Genomic DNA, 14,853 nt, shown 5'->3' with positions numbered 1-14,853 from the left:
ATTAGTGGGGGAGGACTGTCATGGTTGTTAACATTTAATAGCTGCCTCACCTAGAGTAAATACTTGAGCAAAGAAGTTTTTTTCCCCCAATCCTTATTTGCTTCATCTGTAAAGTGGGGATAAGACCAGTTCACCAGACAATAAGATTTCTGTGAGATTCAAATGGGATGTAAGAGCCTTTATAAGAGAAACAGCTTTCTTTCATTGATTTGTTTTTTTCTGTTTTGTTTTTGTGCGTGAGGTAATTGGGATTAAGTGACTTGCCCAGGGTCATTCAGCTAGTGTCAAGTGTCTGAGGCCAGATTTGAATTTAGGTCCCCCTGACTCCAGGACCAGTGTTTTCATCCATTGCACCACCTAGCTGGCCCCTTCACTGGCTTTTGAAAACAGTATAGCTCCCCTAATCCACTTGTTTACAGATCACTGATAATTACAGTTTTAGGAACGGAGGTTAGCATGCAAAAATACACCCCAAGTGAAGTCACTCGGGTAAGGCACTCACTCTGGCCTAGCGGATGCAATCCTGGACCCAGAGTTAGGAATATCTGTGTTTAAATCCTGCCACTGACCTACCAATCGCTACCAACCACTGTTGATTTGACCTCTAATGTCTCAGGGCTGTGTCTCTTCAGTAACTGTCCATTTGCTGGTGTGCGTCGGGGGAGGGAGCTCCTGTCCTGGTGCTGTATGACAATGACATCACACTTCTGTTTGTTTGTTTTTTTGTTTTAGTGAGGCAGTTGGGGTTAAGTGACTTGCCCAGGGTCACACAGCTAGTAAGTGTTATGTGTCTGAGGTCGGATTTGAACTCAGGTACTCCTGAATCCAGGGCCGGTGCTTTATCCACTGCGCCATCTAGCTGCCCCTGATATCACACTTCTGAATATTTCTTCCTGGAAAGAACCCCAAAATACAAATGTACATCGGTGGGGAAGAGATGAGATTTATAGACATGGTGTGTTTGCTTGCTCAGGAGCAGATCTCTGCACGAAAGCCAAATAAATAGGTGGGTACGAAACTGCTGACAGCCTTGTCTTTTACCTCCTAGGCATCTTGCAGCACCCAGATGGCACAGTCCTGAAGCAGCTGCAGCCGCCGCCTCGAGGCCCGAGGGAGCTGGATTTCTACAGCACAGTAAGAGACCTTGGAGGGGACTCAGTTTGTAGTTTGGAGAGAATCTTTCCAACTGCCTTTCCTTCGCCCGTTTGAAGGATGTTATTTGGGCCACAAAGGAAGCCTTCTCCTGTGTCAGGATTCTGCATTGGGTAGCTCATGTCCGGGAGCCCGGTGGTTTGGTCTGTTGGGTCAGAGGGAGGAGACGCCCAATAGGTTGTTCCTGCTGAGCCTTTAATGATCTTTGTGGTCAGGAGAAGTCATGGGGCCTTGGGAAGCAATTGAACTTTATGACCCCTCTCATCTTAGAGAGCTTTTCTCCAGAAGCAGAATGGGAGGGAGTATTGAATGTTAGTAATGGGAGGAAATCGATGATTAGAATGACACCTGAAGCTCATCGTCCCAGGTCTCCTGGGGCACTTTTCTGTGTGTGGTGAAGGAGTTCAGAATCGATTTTTTTTTTTGAGTGACCTATTTTTAACTTGGGTTTATGTAGTTTTATGGTTATATATAGTGATACTTGTAAGATGGAAGCCTCCATTCCTGGAGCTCTAGAGGGGGAAGCAAGGTCTTAGTCAAGCTCTGCCACCACACGTGATTGTCCAAGGGCTTTGAAATAAATGCCATCTTGGGAATGAAAATGAATAGAGGGAGGTAGGGTGAAATCGATCAGGATTTACTACGCGCCTGCTGCCTGCAGGGGCTGGGCGCACCAAGACAGAAGAGTGAGACGATCCTCCCCTCCAGGAGATTCTGTTCCAGCGGGACAGGACAAGCCCTAGATGGTGAATAAGTCTGTCTTCTTTCCAATCTTCGATCTAGGACAACTGGGCATGGGCAGGGGCGCAGGGGGTGGGGATTGAATAGATGATCTCACCAGGTTCCCTTGTTCTCATTCTCTAAGCCAAGTGACTTTGTTGGTGTGGCTGGTCTCCCCTTAGCAGATGGAACTCCCCTCACCTGGGGTTGGGGTTTGGTGACACACGTATCTCGGTGAAGTTCCATTGGTTCTCAGAAGATGTGTGATCCATCGTGTCCTGGATAGAGCTGGACTTGGAGTCAGGCAGACCTTGCAAATGCAGCCTCAGACACTTGTCCCCTGACACTTGTGTCCCCTGGCGAGTCACTTGGCCTCAAATGGCTTCAGTTTCCTCCACTGTAAAATAGGAGCAACAGAGGAACTCCTAGGGCAGTTGTGGGCCAACAGGGTGACGCTTGTTAAGTCTTTAGCACAGTGCTTGGCACATAGGAGGTGCTGTGCAGGGTAGGCCAGAAGTCACAAGAGGTTTGTTTTTTTTTTAATTGAATAGAATTTTATTTTCCAAAATATATGCATAAACAAATTTTAACATCAATTTTTAAAAAATTTGTGTTCCAACTTCTCTCCTCCATTCCCATCCCCCACCCACTAGAACTCAAGCATTTCAAAATAAGTCATACATGAGTAGTCATGGAAAACATTCCCACATTAGCTAGTTTGTGAGAGAAAACAGTAAAAAAAAACCCCAAACTTCAGATTGAGGAATTGTCAGAGGAAAAAAAAATTTTTTAAATGTGTTTGCATCTATTTTCAGATACTATCACTTCTTTCTCTGTAGGTGGGTTGCCATTTTCATAAGTCCTTCAGAGTCATTATTGGATCATTGCCTTGCTGAAAATAACCACATGCTTCACAGCAGATCATCTTATACTATTGCTGTTATTTTGTATATAGTACATTTCACCTCTGCTTCAGTTCATGTAGGTCTTTCCAGGTTTTTCTGATAGTATCCTGAAAATCCTTATTCATAACCTGAATAAAGTACCTTAAACTTGACAAAGAATTTTCTACATATTAGCCCAGCAAAGTAGGTACCATACGTTTTGCCATTATAATCAATCATCATAACTTATTTCCTCTATCCCACTCCCTTCCCGTGACATTTACTCTATTTTCCATCTTCTTTTAACCTTTTCCTCCTCAAAAGTATTTTACTTCTGACTGTCCCCTCCCCTACTCTGCACTCCCTTTTTTTTACCCTTCCTTCCTTATCCTCTTCCCTTCATACTTTCCTGTAGGGTTAAATAGATTACTCCTTCCAATTTGGTGTGAATGTTATTCCCTCCTTGAGCCCACTCTGAGATTAAGGTCTTTGAGGTAATTCTGTGTTCCAAATTTTCTTCCTCCCTCCCTCCTCAACTCTCCCTATGAAATCAAGCAATTCAATATTGTCATACTTGTGCAATAATGTAGAACACCTTTACCTTCCTCAAAAGTGTTTTGCTTTTTACTCCTCTCTCCCCCACTCTGCCCTTCCCTCCTTCCCCTCCCCTTCCCGCCCTTATCTCTCTCTCCTCCCTCAGGGCAAAAATATATTACTATACCTACTTGAGTATGTATGTTAGTCCTTTGAGCCAATTCTGATGATATTACGGTTCACTCACTCCCCAATTCCTTCCCCCTCTTCCCCTCCCCTCCATAACCTTTTTTCTTGTTTCCTTCATGTGAACAACCTCTCCCCAGACCATCTCTCCCATCCTCCTCCCCCAGTCTATTTCTCCTATATCTCAACCCTATTTTTAAGATGTCATCATGGGTTAGTTAGGTGGCACAGTGGACAATGCACCAGCCTTGGACCCAGGAGGCCCCAAGCCCAAATCTGACCCCAGACATAAGACACCCCACCCTGTCTGCCTCATAAAGAACAAAATATAAATGCTTTACAGATATCATCCCTTCGTATTCAGTTCAGACCTGTGTCCTCTGAATTCCTTACTGAGATAGTTCTTATGAGTTTGAAGTATTATCTTCCCATGTAGGAATATAAACAGTTTGATCTTTTAATATCCCTCATGAAGTCTTTTTCCTGTTTATCTTTTTATGCTTCTCCAGGGTCTTGTATTTGAAAGTCAAATTTTCTATTCAATTCAGGTCTTTTCATAGCAAATGCCTGAAAGTCTTCTCTCTCATTGAAATTCCATTTTTTCCTCTAAGAGATGATGCTTAGTTTTGCTGGGTATGTGATTTTTGGCTGTAGTCCCAGTTCCTTTGCTCTCTGGAATATCATTCTATGCATTCCAGTCCTTTAATGTAGAAGCTGCTAGATCTTGCTTTATCCTTATTGGAGCTCCACAATATTTGAATTCCTTTTTTCTAGCTGCTTGAAATATTTTCTCCTTGACCTGGGAGTTCTGGAATTTGGCTATAATATTCCTGGAGGTTCTCCTTTTGGGATCTCTTTCAGGAGGTGATTGGTGGATTTTTTCAATTTCTATTTTAGCTTCTACTTCTAGAATATTAGGGCAATTTTCCCTCACAATCTCTTGGAGGATGGTGTTTAAGCTCTTGTTTTGGTCATGGTTTTCAGGTAGTCCAGTGATTTTCAAATTATCTCTCCTAGATTTATTTTCCAGGTCAGCTGTTTTTCCAAGGAGATATTTCACATTGCCCTCTATTTTTTCATTCAACTGGATTTGCTTTACTGTGTCTTGGTTTCTCATAAGGTCACTAGCTTCCATTTCTTCAATCCTAATTCTTAGGCAATTATTTTCAGCAGACAGGTTTTTTGTTTGTTTTTTGTGGGGCAGTGGGGGTTAAGTGATTTGCCCAGGGTCACACAGCTAGTAAGTGTCAAGTGTCTGAGGTCAGATTTGAACTCAGGTACTCCTGAATCCAGGGCCCGTGCCTTATCCACTGGGCCACCTAGCTGCCCTTCAGCAGCCAGTTTTTAAATCTCTTTCCATTTGGCTTTTCAAACTGTTGACTTTTTTCTCATGACTCTCCTGCATTGCTCTTTCTATTCCTTCCTCTCTTTCTCTACATCTTTGTTCTCTCTCTCCTACTTTCTCTTCAAAGTCCTTTTTGAAAGCTTCCATGGCCTGAGACCAGTTCATATTTTTCTTGGAAGCTTTGGATGTTGGAGCTTTGACCCTGTTATTATCTTCTTCTGAGGTTGTATTGTGGTCTACCTTTCCCCCAAAGAAGTTTTCGATGGTCTTCTGCTTTCTCTGCCTACCCATCCTGGCTTACTTTTTCTTGATGTTTTTCTCCTTCTTAAAGTGTAGTGCTGCTTCCAGGACACACACTGTTCGTGCTACAGCGTGGCCCAGGGGGTGATTGGGCTTCTTCTCAGCCTGCCTGGCTTGTGAGTAATCGCCCGCTTTCTCTTTGACCTGGAAACAGAAGTCTGATTGAACTCTTGATTCTTTATGGTCCGGAAGCTTGGCATGCTTTTGCCCCTCCCCCACTGTGTCACCACCACTCGATTCAGCCCACTGGTTCAGACCCAGGGCACTTTGCCCCAACTCCAGTAGATACTGCCTCCACTTTACCCCAGCCTACCTCTGAACCCCCTCACCAGTCCGTGATCAGAGCCTGAGAAGCTGCTGGTGCTGAAGACTCTGACATGCGCTGGAAGCACTGTCCCTGGCAGGGTCCGGACCGCGCCCTGAGCTGTTCAGCCTGATCAGTAGGTGATAGAATTGCCCTCTTTTGCGGAGAAACAGTCTCACTCTGTTCTTATGTGCATTAGGCTGTTCTGGGTTTTGATTTTTACCGCATTATTTGGGCGCGAGTGGATGGGTTTATCTGGAGCTTGTGGGAGTCACAGCCTCTCCTCCGCCATATTGGCTCTGCCCCCCACAAGAGATTTTAATATTGGATAAGGCTTTATTCTTTGTTAGTTAGCATCACCTACAGTATATGTAGGAAATGAACTTACATTACATGTGAAAAATCTAATCTCACAAACGGCAAAAGTGAAAGAAAAAATAATTTTCAGAAAGTTATGAAAGCACTGTGACTTTTGTCCCACCCCGGATAAATAGCTGTCACCATCATCATCACTACAGTCATTGTTGTTGTCGGTGTTGTTATTTCCACCTTGGTAGGAGTCATTGTAGTTTGTATTCTCTCTGCTGATATTTGAAAGTTCACCTTTGTGGCACTGAAATAAATATACATCCGTGTCCTTATCCATATCTACACTATATTAGCTTACCAAAAAATGTCAACATAAATGGCATGGATTCAGTTTGACTAATGTCCAGGCGCAGGGGAGAACAATGAGGAATTTCACAATGTGCAGACAAATACCTTCTTCCTTTATGACCAGGGTTAATGTTAAACGTTATTGACTGAGCCTCTGTCCTTTTGGGGAAAAAGGAAGAGCATATTCTTACATATCTTAGGAATTCCATTCAATTAGTATTTATTCACTGCGGTTAAGAACTGTAAGAAAACTGTTTGTTTTTATTATGGCTAATGCTGAATTAATCTTGCCCTTACTTGTTCAATAATTAACTGTGAAATAAGAGTTTGTCAAGTTTAGGATGTGGACATTTGGTGTAGTTTATCATACATGTGTTTAATTATTTAGTGATCCAGTTTGCACTTGGCTTGTCCCACTTGCTTTTCTGTTTTGATGCCTTTAGAATTCTTTAGGGTGTGTCTGGATGCACGAACGATCAGATCCTTGGCAATGTCTGGAGTGTTGGTGTGTTTCTGTGTCCTTGTTTACCTGGTTAAGACAGTGACACCCATTTGTGGAAATGAAGTGGATGTTCCACAGAGGAGCTAGGAGAGTGATGACCCCCACTTCTTGGGGACCTCAGTTGTGTTGGGGTTTGCTTCCCACAGATTTAGGAAACTTAAACCACTCTTCTGTTTGGCATTGAAAGCCCCTCACAGCCAAGTCCAACTTCCCTTCACTCAGCTATCTGATGTTGCTGTTGGACACGTCTCGCCCTCATTCTTTGTACTGCTTGTCTGTTTCCGATGCCAGAAACGTCTTTCTGTGCTCCCTGTCTCTTGGCGTCCCTCACCTCCTTCAGGAGGAGGCCTTTTTGTTCTCTCCCCTGTCATCGCTGACTTGGGGGGGGCTTCTCTCCAGAGTGACATTGTGTGACTTTGCATAAGTATGAATGTCAACTCATCGAGGGCAGGGAATGTTGCATTTTGGTTTTGGATCCTCGGTGCCCAGTAGTGCCTGGCCCATGATAGACATTTAACAAACCCCTGATCGATTGACTTAGCCAAAGTGAGCCTGAATGGTCTTGGGCAGGCTATTTAGTAATAATTGTGATAAGCACTAACTCTATCACCTACATTATCTTACTTGGGCGCCCAGTCATCATCACCCCCCTTTTACAGAGTTGAAAGAAAGAAAGGCAGCACAGAATAAGAGAGGGCCAGCCTAGGAGTCAGAAAAAAACACCACAACACAACAAACCTGGTTTGGAATCTGACTTTTTCCATATCTTACCTGCTTAGCCATGAGTAAGTCAAGCGTTAAGTGTATCAGTGGAAGGAATCTCCAGCTTGGGAGTTCTCCTGTTTATGAAGTACTCTAGCCTTCTAGGAAGCAAACAGAGGAGAGAACTGAGCCTGAGGGAGGCTGTTTGGCTACGTAGAGGTCTGAGGGACATGCGAATCCTCTTCAGACCTTGCAGCCTTTCTGAAGCCCAGTGTCCTCATTTCCCAAGTGAGGGATTTGGGGACCAGAGTGTGGAAGGAGGCCGTCCTTTCCTGCTCTGACTTCATGAGGCTAACTACAGTGGTGGACGATGGTTTGGTTTGGCAATGGAGGGGCAGAGTGAGGATGAAAACACATTCAGACATTTTCCATGGAGCCGTCATCCCTCCCTCACAACTGTCCAGTCTGAAAGCACTTTGCATGTGTGATCTCATTTGGGCTTCACAACTATTATCTGCCGCAGGCATTGCGGGCATTCTGCTCTGCCTTTTATGGATGGAGAAGGAAGGCAGTGCGGAATGGTGTGGAGATGACTGGCCTGGGGTCAGGAAGAACCAGGTTCAACTTCTGTCTCTGGCACTTAGTGGCCCTGAGCTCATGGTGGGCCACTGAACTCAGCTGCTTCCCGAAACATTCTTGAAGGGCTGCCAGTTGGCAGTGTGAACAGTGTCTGGATGGGGGATTCTCTCTAGGGATACAGCCACAATTCTGGACCAAAGTTATTGTCCGTGCTTCTTCAATAAGGGCTCTGTCTGTACATTTTGGAAGCACACATGCAGTCCAGACCAGCTCCCGCCCTCAGAGACACTAACACCACAAGGAAATGGCTGCCTCCTTGTTCTTTCTTTAGCTCACAGGCCTCTGCCCCTGAGTTCTGGGGAAGGATTCAGTAAGGCCTGGATTTTAGCTCCTGTTCGGGCTCTTCCCAAAACACTGAGGAGAAAGATATTTGTAGTACAGTGCATGTAAATCAGGACAAACATGGAGATTTGTTCCACACAAAGGAGTTTCTGGGCATAAAGATGCATGAAAGGCTGCACTGACAAGTGGCCGTAATGACTACTTCTGGGAAGCTGAGATTTCTACATTGGAACACAAAGCAGGTTTTTTGTGTGTGTTTCACCCTACTCTGCCCTGTTCCTCTCAAAGTAGATATTTTCTTGTAAGCCAGGCCAGGGATTGGGCACATCTAGGTATGAGACATTTTCTTTTCTTTCTTTTCTTTTTTTTTTTTAAGTGAGGTAATTGGGGTTAAGTGACTTGTCCAGGGTCACACAGCTAGTAAGTGTTAAGTGTCTGAGGCTGGATTTGAACTCGTACTCCTGACTCTAGGGCCGGTGCTCTATCCACTGCACCACCCAGCTGCCCGGAGACATTTTCTGGAAGACCAAAAGCTCCTTGCCACTAGTCAGCTCTAACCAAGGGACCCAGGTTTTCCAATAAGAGCTTGAACTGGGGGCAGCTAGGGGGCGCAGTGGATAGAGCACCGGCCCTGGAGTCAGGAGGACCTGAGTTCAAATCCAGCCTCAGACACTTAACACTTACTAGCTGTGTGACCCTGGGCAAGTCACTTAACCCCAATTGCCTCACTAAAAAAAAAAAAATAAGAGCTCGAACTCATGAGGTTGCTTCCAAGACTGGACATGCCAAGCTTAGGGTCACTTTACTGTCACCTTTACTCAGTGATTTCTTTTTTTAATTTTTATTTTTTTTTGGTGGGGCAGTGAGGGTTAAGTGACTTGCCCAGGGTCACACAGCTAGTAAGTGTCAAGTGTCTGAGGCTGGATTTGAACTCAGGTCTTCCTGAATGCAGGACCTGTGCTTTATTCACTGTGCCACTTAGCTGCCCCCTGTCACCTTTACTCAGGAAAGGAATCGTGGTGGTTTAAGATGACCTGGTACAGTCCTTCTTCCTTAGCTGCCAGTGTGGGAGTGATTATCGTGGGGCCAGAGCTGGGGGGGGGGGGCGCTTCCATTTCTTGTCCCTCAAGGGGTAGAATCATCCTAGAAGAGAAGTGACTGAGTCAGTAGCTCTTCCTGCTCAGTCAGTGGCCGATAAGGGAATTGCTTTGTTATCCCTAAAGTCCCAGAGTCCTTCAGTGCTGAGTTTACACAGGGCTGGCCAGAGGTAACCGGGGACTTTGTCATCCAAAAAGTTGGTCCATGTGATTGGCTGGAAGAAGCAGGCTGGCCAGCTCTGGCTCGTACCTCCACATCGATGAAATGTTCCTCATTAGAATTCAGCTCTGAAAATGTTACACAAGGCAGAGGGGGAAATGATTCAGTATGTGTACTTGGGTGCTTTACACAGAACCGACCTCTTCTGGGAGAATCTTAACTCATTTAGAAATTATCCTTGGTCAGTAAGTAATATTAATGCAAGCAGTTAGCTGCTGGAACGTTATTCATGTAAAACACTGTAAAGAAGAGGCTCCGGCTGTTAGTTTATTGCTTTTTATGAACCTCTTATCAGCAATTTGCAAAGCACTTCTCACTCGGCAGATTTATCCTGAAAATTAAATGGTGGGGTGGTGGAAAAAAGAGCTGATTTTAGAGTTCTCTCCTTCATTTCCCATCACTGTTCATTGCCACTTCTCCCTTCTTGAAGACATAGCCACATTCTCTTCTGTCATGATCACCTCGACTTCATCAGAAGGAAAATCCGAGGGGATCAGCCCGCCATGCCCTTCAGCAGACATTTGTGCTTCCCCAGGATCTCATCTGGGAGGGATATTTGGCCATCTGTTCCCATGACTCTGACAACGTGATCTGCCTGTCTGGGCTTCGTATTGTAGATTGACCTGTACTGCTGCTTTCTGCCTCCCAGTGGACTATTAGAACTCTCCATCCCAGATAGGAGTCTTGAGGGAAACCCGACACGCTTTCTTTTCTCTTGAGCTTTTTGCTACTTGGAGCTTCTGACTATCCTTCAACATTACATAGCATATACATGGAAGGGTGGGGCTTGTGGAAGGCCTTTCTTTTTACTGGCAGTTCATTGTTATTGAGACAGGGAGATTTAGCAAATGCTCCACCTGTATCTTCTGTGTCTTACGAAGCCTGGCATAGCCCTATGTGTTAAAGGTCAGTAAGTACTCAAGTAGCCAATAGAGGGCCTTTGAAGCAAAACCCTGACCATTGAAAATAAAAATTGGCTCAAGAGAAGCATTTAATGAGAATTCTTAGGAAATCTCAATAACACACATAAACACATCAGAATGATTCTTTTTAGTAGGAATAGAATTAAAAAATTTTTTTTGATATCTTTTTTTTTACTTTGCCATTCTTTGTGTCGTCCCTCCCAATACTCTTCATTAAACTCTCCTTAAAAGAGAAAAAGTTAAGGAAATTTTGGCTGCTTTTGGCAACATAAGCAACATTTCACCCTCATAGTCTCCTACTGCTCTATTGAAAAGAAAATAGAATTCTTTTTTTTTTTAATTATAAAAGTATTTTCTCATTTTCTAGTTACATGTAGAGATAGTTTTCAACATTTATATTTATAAGATTTCTAGTTTCAAATTTTTCTCCCTTCCTCCCCCCTCCCCAAGACAGCAAGCAATCTGATATAGGTTATATATATACAATCTTATCAAACATATTTCTGCATTAGTCTTGCTGTGAAAGAAGAATCAGAGCACAAATAGTATGGTTCAATCTGCATCTAGATTCCACAGTTCTTTTTTTTTTTTATTTTCCTTTTTTGTCATATTAGCCAGTCTGATAGGTGTGAGGTGGTACCTCAGAGTTGTTTTAATTTGCATTTCTCTAATCAATAGTGATTTAGAGCATTTTTTCATATGGCAATAGATAGCTTTGATTTCTTAATCAGAAAACTGCCTGTTTATATCCTTTGACCATTTCTCAATTGGGGAATGACTTGGATTCTTATAAATTTGATTTAGTTCCAGATATATTTTAGAAATGAGGCCTTTGTAAATCATTCCTTCTCCTAATTTACCTATGGTATCACCTTTCATGTCTAAATCTTGTACCCATTTTGACCTTATTTTAGTATAAGGTGTAAGATGTTGGTCTCTGCCTAGTTTCTGCCATACTAACTTCTAGTTTTCCCAGCAGTTTTTGTCAAATACTGAGTTCCTATCCTATCAGAAGCTGGAGTCTTTGGGTTTATTAAACAGTTCATTACTAAAGTCACTTACTACTGTGTCTCTTGTGCCTAACTTATTGCATTAATCCACCACTCTTTCTTAGCCAGTACCAAATCGTTTTGAAGCCTGCCACTTTATAGTAAAGCTTCAAATTTGCTACAGCTTGCCTACCTTCCTGTGCATTTTTTTCATTAGTTCCCTTGATATTCTTGACCTTCTGTTCTTCCAGATGAATTTTGTTATTATTGTTTCTAGCTCTATAAAATAATTTTTAGGTAGTCTGATTGGTACAGCACTTAATAAGTAAATTAATTTAGCTAGAATTATTTTTATTATATTAGCTCAGCCTATCCAGAGCAATTGTTTAGATTTGATTTGATTTGTGTGAAAAGTGTTTTGTAATTGTTTTCATATAGTTCCTGGGTTTTGTCTTGGCAAGTAGACTCCGAAGTATTATATATTGTTTACCATAGAAAATAGAATTTTCTTTTTCTTTTTTGGGGGGGGGGGCGTGAGGGTTAAGTGACTTGCCCAGGGTCACACAGCTAGTAAGTGTCAAGTGTTTGAGGTCGGATTTGAACTCAGGTGCTCCTGAATCCAGGGCCAGTGCTCTATTCATTCTGCCACTTAGCTGCCCCCAGAAAATAGAATTCTTGTTTCCTTTTGGTGGGGGTGGGGCAGTGAGGGTTAAGTGACTTGCCCAGGGTCACACAGCTAGTAAATGTCAAGTGTCTGAGGCCGGATTTAAACTCAGGTCCTCCCGAATCCAGGGCCAGTGCTTTATCCACTGTGCTACCTAGCTGCCCCTGAAAAATAGAATTCTTAATGGTAACCATTTACTACCAGTCTGATCCTTGGGTGGGTGGTGTAACCCTTTTGGGTCTCAAGGCTTATTCATCCATAAAATGAGGAAGTGCTTGACTCTGGATGACCCCCAATATAATAGTGATCCTAAAAATAAGGGACAGATACTTATCCTTGAAGAAAGGATGGCAGTGGGTTACCCTTTGAGATCTCTTTTCACCTAGTGGGTCCTGCCTTGTTGCCAGCTGGGAGGGGAGGAGATCCACTTCTCTTGCCCACTGGGAAAAGGGGAGCATGAGAAGGGGCAAAGAGAGCTCCCTCCTGTAGCTCCTCGGGAAGGGGAGAGCGAGGACCCTTTCAAAGCAAAGCCTTTGTTCTCCTGCTTGACCAGAGTTGCCGAATACCCAGGGCACCAGAGGCCTCAGAAGATCTTGACACTGTGCCTGGTCATGTCAGGCCCCAGGCTGGGAGCCAGGTCTGTTCTTCCCTCCTCCCTCCATTTTCATTCCCTGCAACTGAAGGACATGGCTCTCTCTGTTTCCTTTGCTGACTCATTTTCCTCTCCCTACTCTATTAACTAGAGGGTTCAGTTATCTCTGTGTAGAGACAAACTTGGGTTAGGAATAGATGCTGGGCCTGTGCTGCCCAACCCCCTCCCTGTCAGTGTATCTTCTGTGCCACTCAGAGTCTTTGTGTAGAACTTGACTGTTACTTCCTATGGGAGGCCTTTGGGGGCCATCTCCACCTCCTCACATTCTTACTTTGCATTTCCTTTGGACATATTTGATATTTCATTATCTGTGTTTCTCCCTGTGTTGTCATCTCCCTATCTCAGGGCGTAAGGGCTCTGAGGCCTTTTGTTCTTTTTTTTGTAACCCAGGTACCTCATGGGGTACTCAGGACAGAGCCAGTGCTTGATAGATCCTTGTTGAATTGAATCCCAGGGAGCTTTGACATGCCATCCTTTTGTCTTCCTTGATCTTAAATCTCTTCCCTGTTTTCTTCTTACTCTGACATCTCTTTCCTTTCTACCTCTCCTTAACGCTACTTGGATCATTCATGGTCACCCCCTCCCCAGCCAGGTTTCTTTGCTCCTTTGTTTTCCATTCTTCCTGACATAACAATCCTTTCACCTATGTATGAGAATTTCTGACCCTCAGCCCACCTCAGAGCCTCCTTCGTATTTGGCTTTTGCAGGGTTGACAAGGGTAGAAGGGGAAAGGTTTAAGCATGGAGCTGCTTTTATGGACTGTCCATTGATGGGACATGGTCCTAGCAGAGCCCTCACTGCACCTTTGGAGTCTTCTCTCAATACACTCGCTCCTGTTTATTCTTTCCTCAAGCCCTCATCCTTATCCCCATTCGTCCAGGTATTTAAAGCTGATGACTTAGTCTGTTTCACTGAGGAGATGGAGGCCAGGAGCTATGATCTCCTTCACTTTTCCATTTCTCAAAACTCCCCAGCATCAGGATCCACTTTTTTTTCTTGTTTTCTCAGTGCAGATACTGTAGCCCAGTGTTCTGTCCACTGCACTAGTACCCATGGTGTGGGTGGACAGTCTTTTATTTAAAGAATTTTTTTAGCCAAACTTTTTTCTTGTTTTCATTTTTTTCTTCTATAACTTAATATGTAATTGATATCTTGCTTTTTCAGAACAATGTTTGTTTTCATACCTGCAGAGTTGCATGTGAAAGATGTATTCAGATTTTTTTTTCCTCATAAGATTCATTGGAAGACTATATTTGACTGCTGTTGCTCATAACACACGTCAGTCATTCCCAAGGAGAAGTCTCATGGCTTGGCCCACATGGTGCATTTTTTTCTCAGTTTGAAAATTTGATGATCTTTTTCCTGATTAAATAATGATAGGACGCAATTTCTCTCCCCTCCCTCCCTTTTTAGTATTTTATTTTCCTCCAATTCCATGTATACGTTCTGGTAAATGAATGTAGTCATGGTGGCAGATACAGTTTTAGTCTGTTTTTCATGGCAAGTAGTTATGGGAGAGTTACGGAGCGTGGATGATGGACAGTGGAGATCCCTGGCCATGCAGGAGACAGTAGTGCTTGAGCTTGCAGTCCAGCTGTTTGCATAGATAATGGAACTTCAAGACTTTTTTTTTTTTTTTGTGAGGCAGTTGGGGTTAAGTAACTGTTAAGTGTCTGAGGCTGGATTTGAACTCAGGTCCTCCTGAATCCAGGGCCAGTGCTCTATCCACTGCACTACCTAGCTGCCCCAAGACCTCCCTTTTTGATTCCTGAGCTGTCTGCGTCCTGATGTGAGCCCTGATCCTGGTGAGCAAAGACAGATTTGCGTGTGAATGAGTCTATTATTTTGGCCTGTGCCCGTTGAGTTGAGGTCCTCTGGCAGTGAGGTTCCTCATGTAGAGGGCCCTACTCTTCTACTTGGACCCACTGAGCTCAGATATTCAAGGTGCTGTTTTCAAAATAAAACATCATCGCTTTTTTGTTTTTATGCCACCTACCTTTCCCAGTATGTTTATTTCTGCTTCCCCTCCAAGAGAAGAATAAAAAAGAGAACGGAATAGTTCAGTAAAAGAACTGATATTGAGTAAAGAGTGTGAGTGTTT

At 43.6% G+C, this 14,853-nt stretch overlaps 1 protein-coding gene across 1 annotated transcript in view; it reads left to right on the top strand.

The window, feature by feature from the left end:
- IPMK (inositol polyphosphate multikinase) overlaps positions 1-14,853 on the top strand; it is an 88,006-nt gene that overhangs the window by 30,430 nt on the left and 42,723 nt on the right. Inside the window, exon 2 of the mRNA XM_043989756.1 lies at positions 1,049-1,134. Coding sequence (XP_043845691.1) covers positions 1,049-1,134 — 86 coding nt within the window. The remainder of the gene's footprint in view (positions 1-1,048; positions 1,135-14,853) is intronic.

The sequence above is a fragment of the Dromiciops gliroides genome, chromosome 2 (genome assembly GCF_019393635.1).
Source record: "Dromiciops gliroides isolate mDroGli1 chromosome 2, mDroGli1.pri, whole genome shotgun sequence".
Lineage (NCBI taxonomy): Eukaryota > Metazoa > Chordata > Mammalia > Microbiotheria > Microbiotheriidae > Dromiciops > Dromiciops gliroides.
This window is presented reverse-complemented; position numbering and strand designations above follow the sequence as displayed.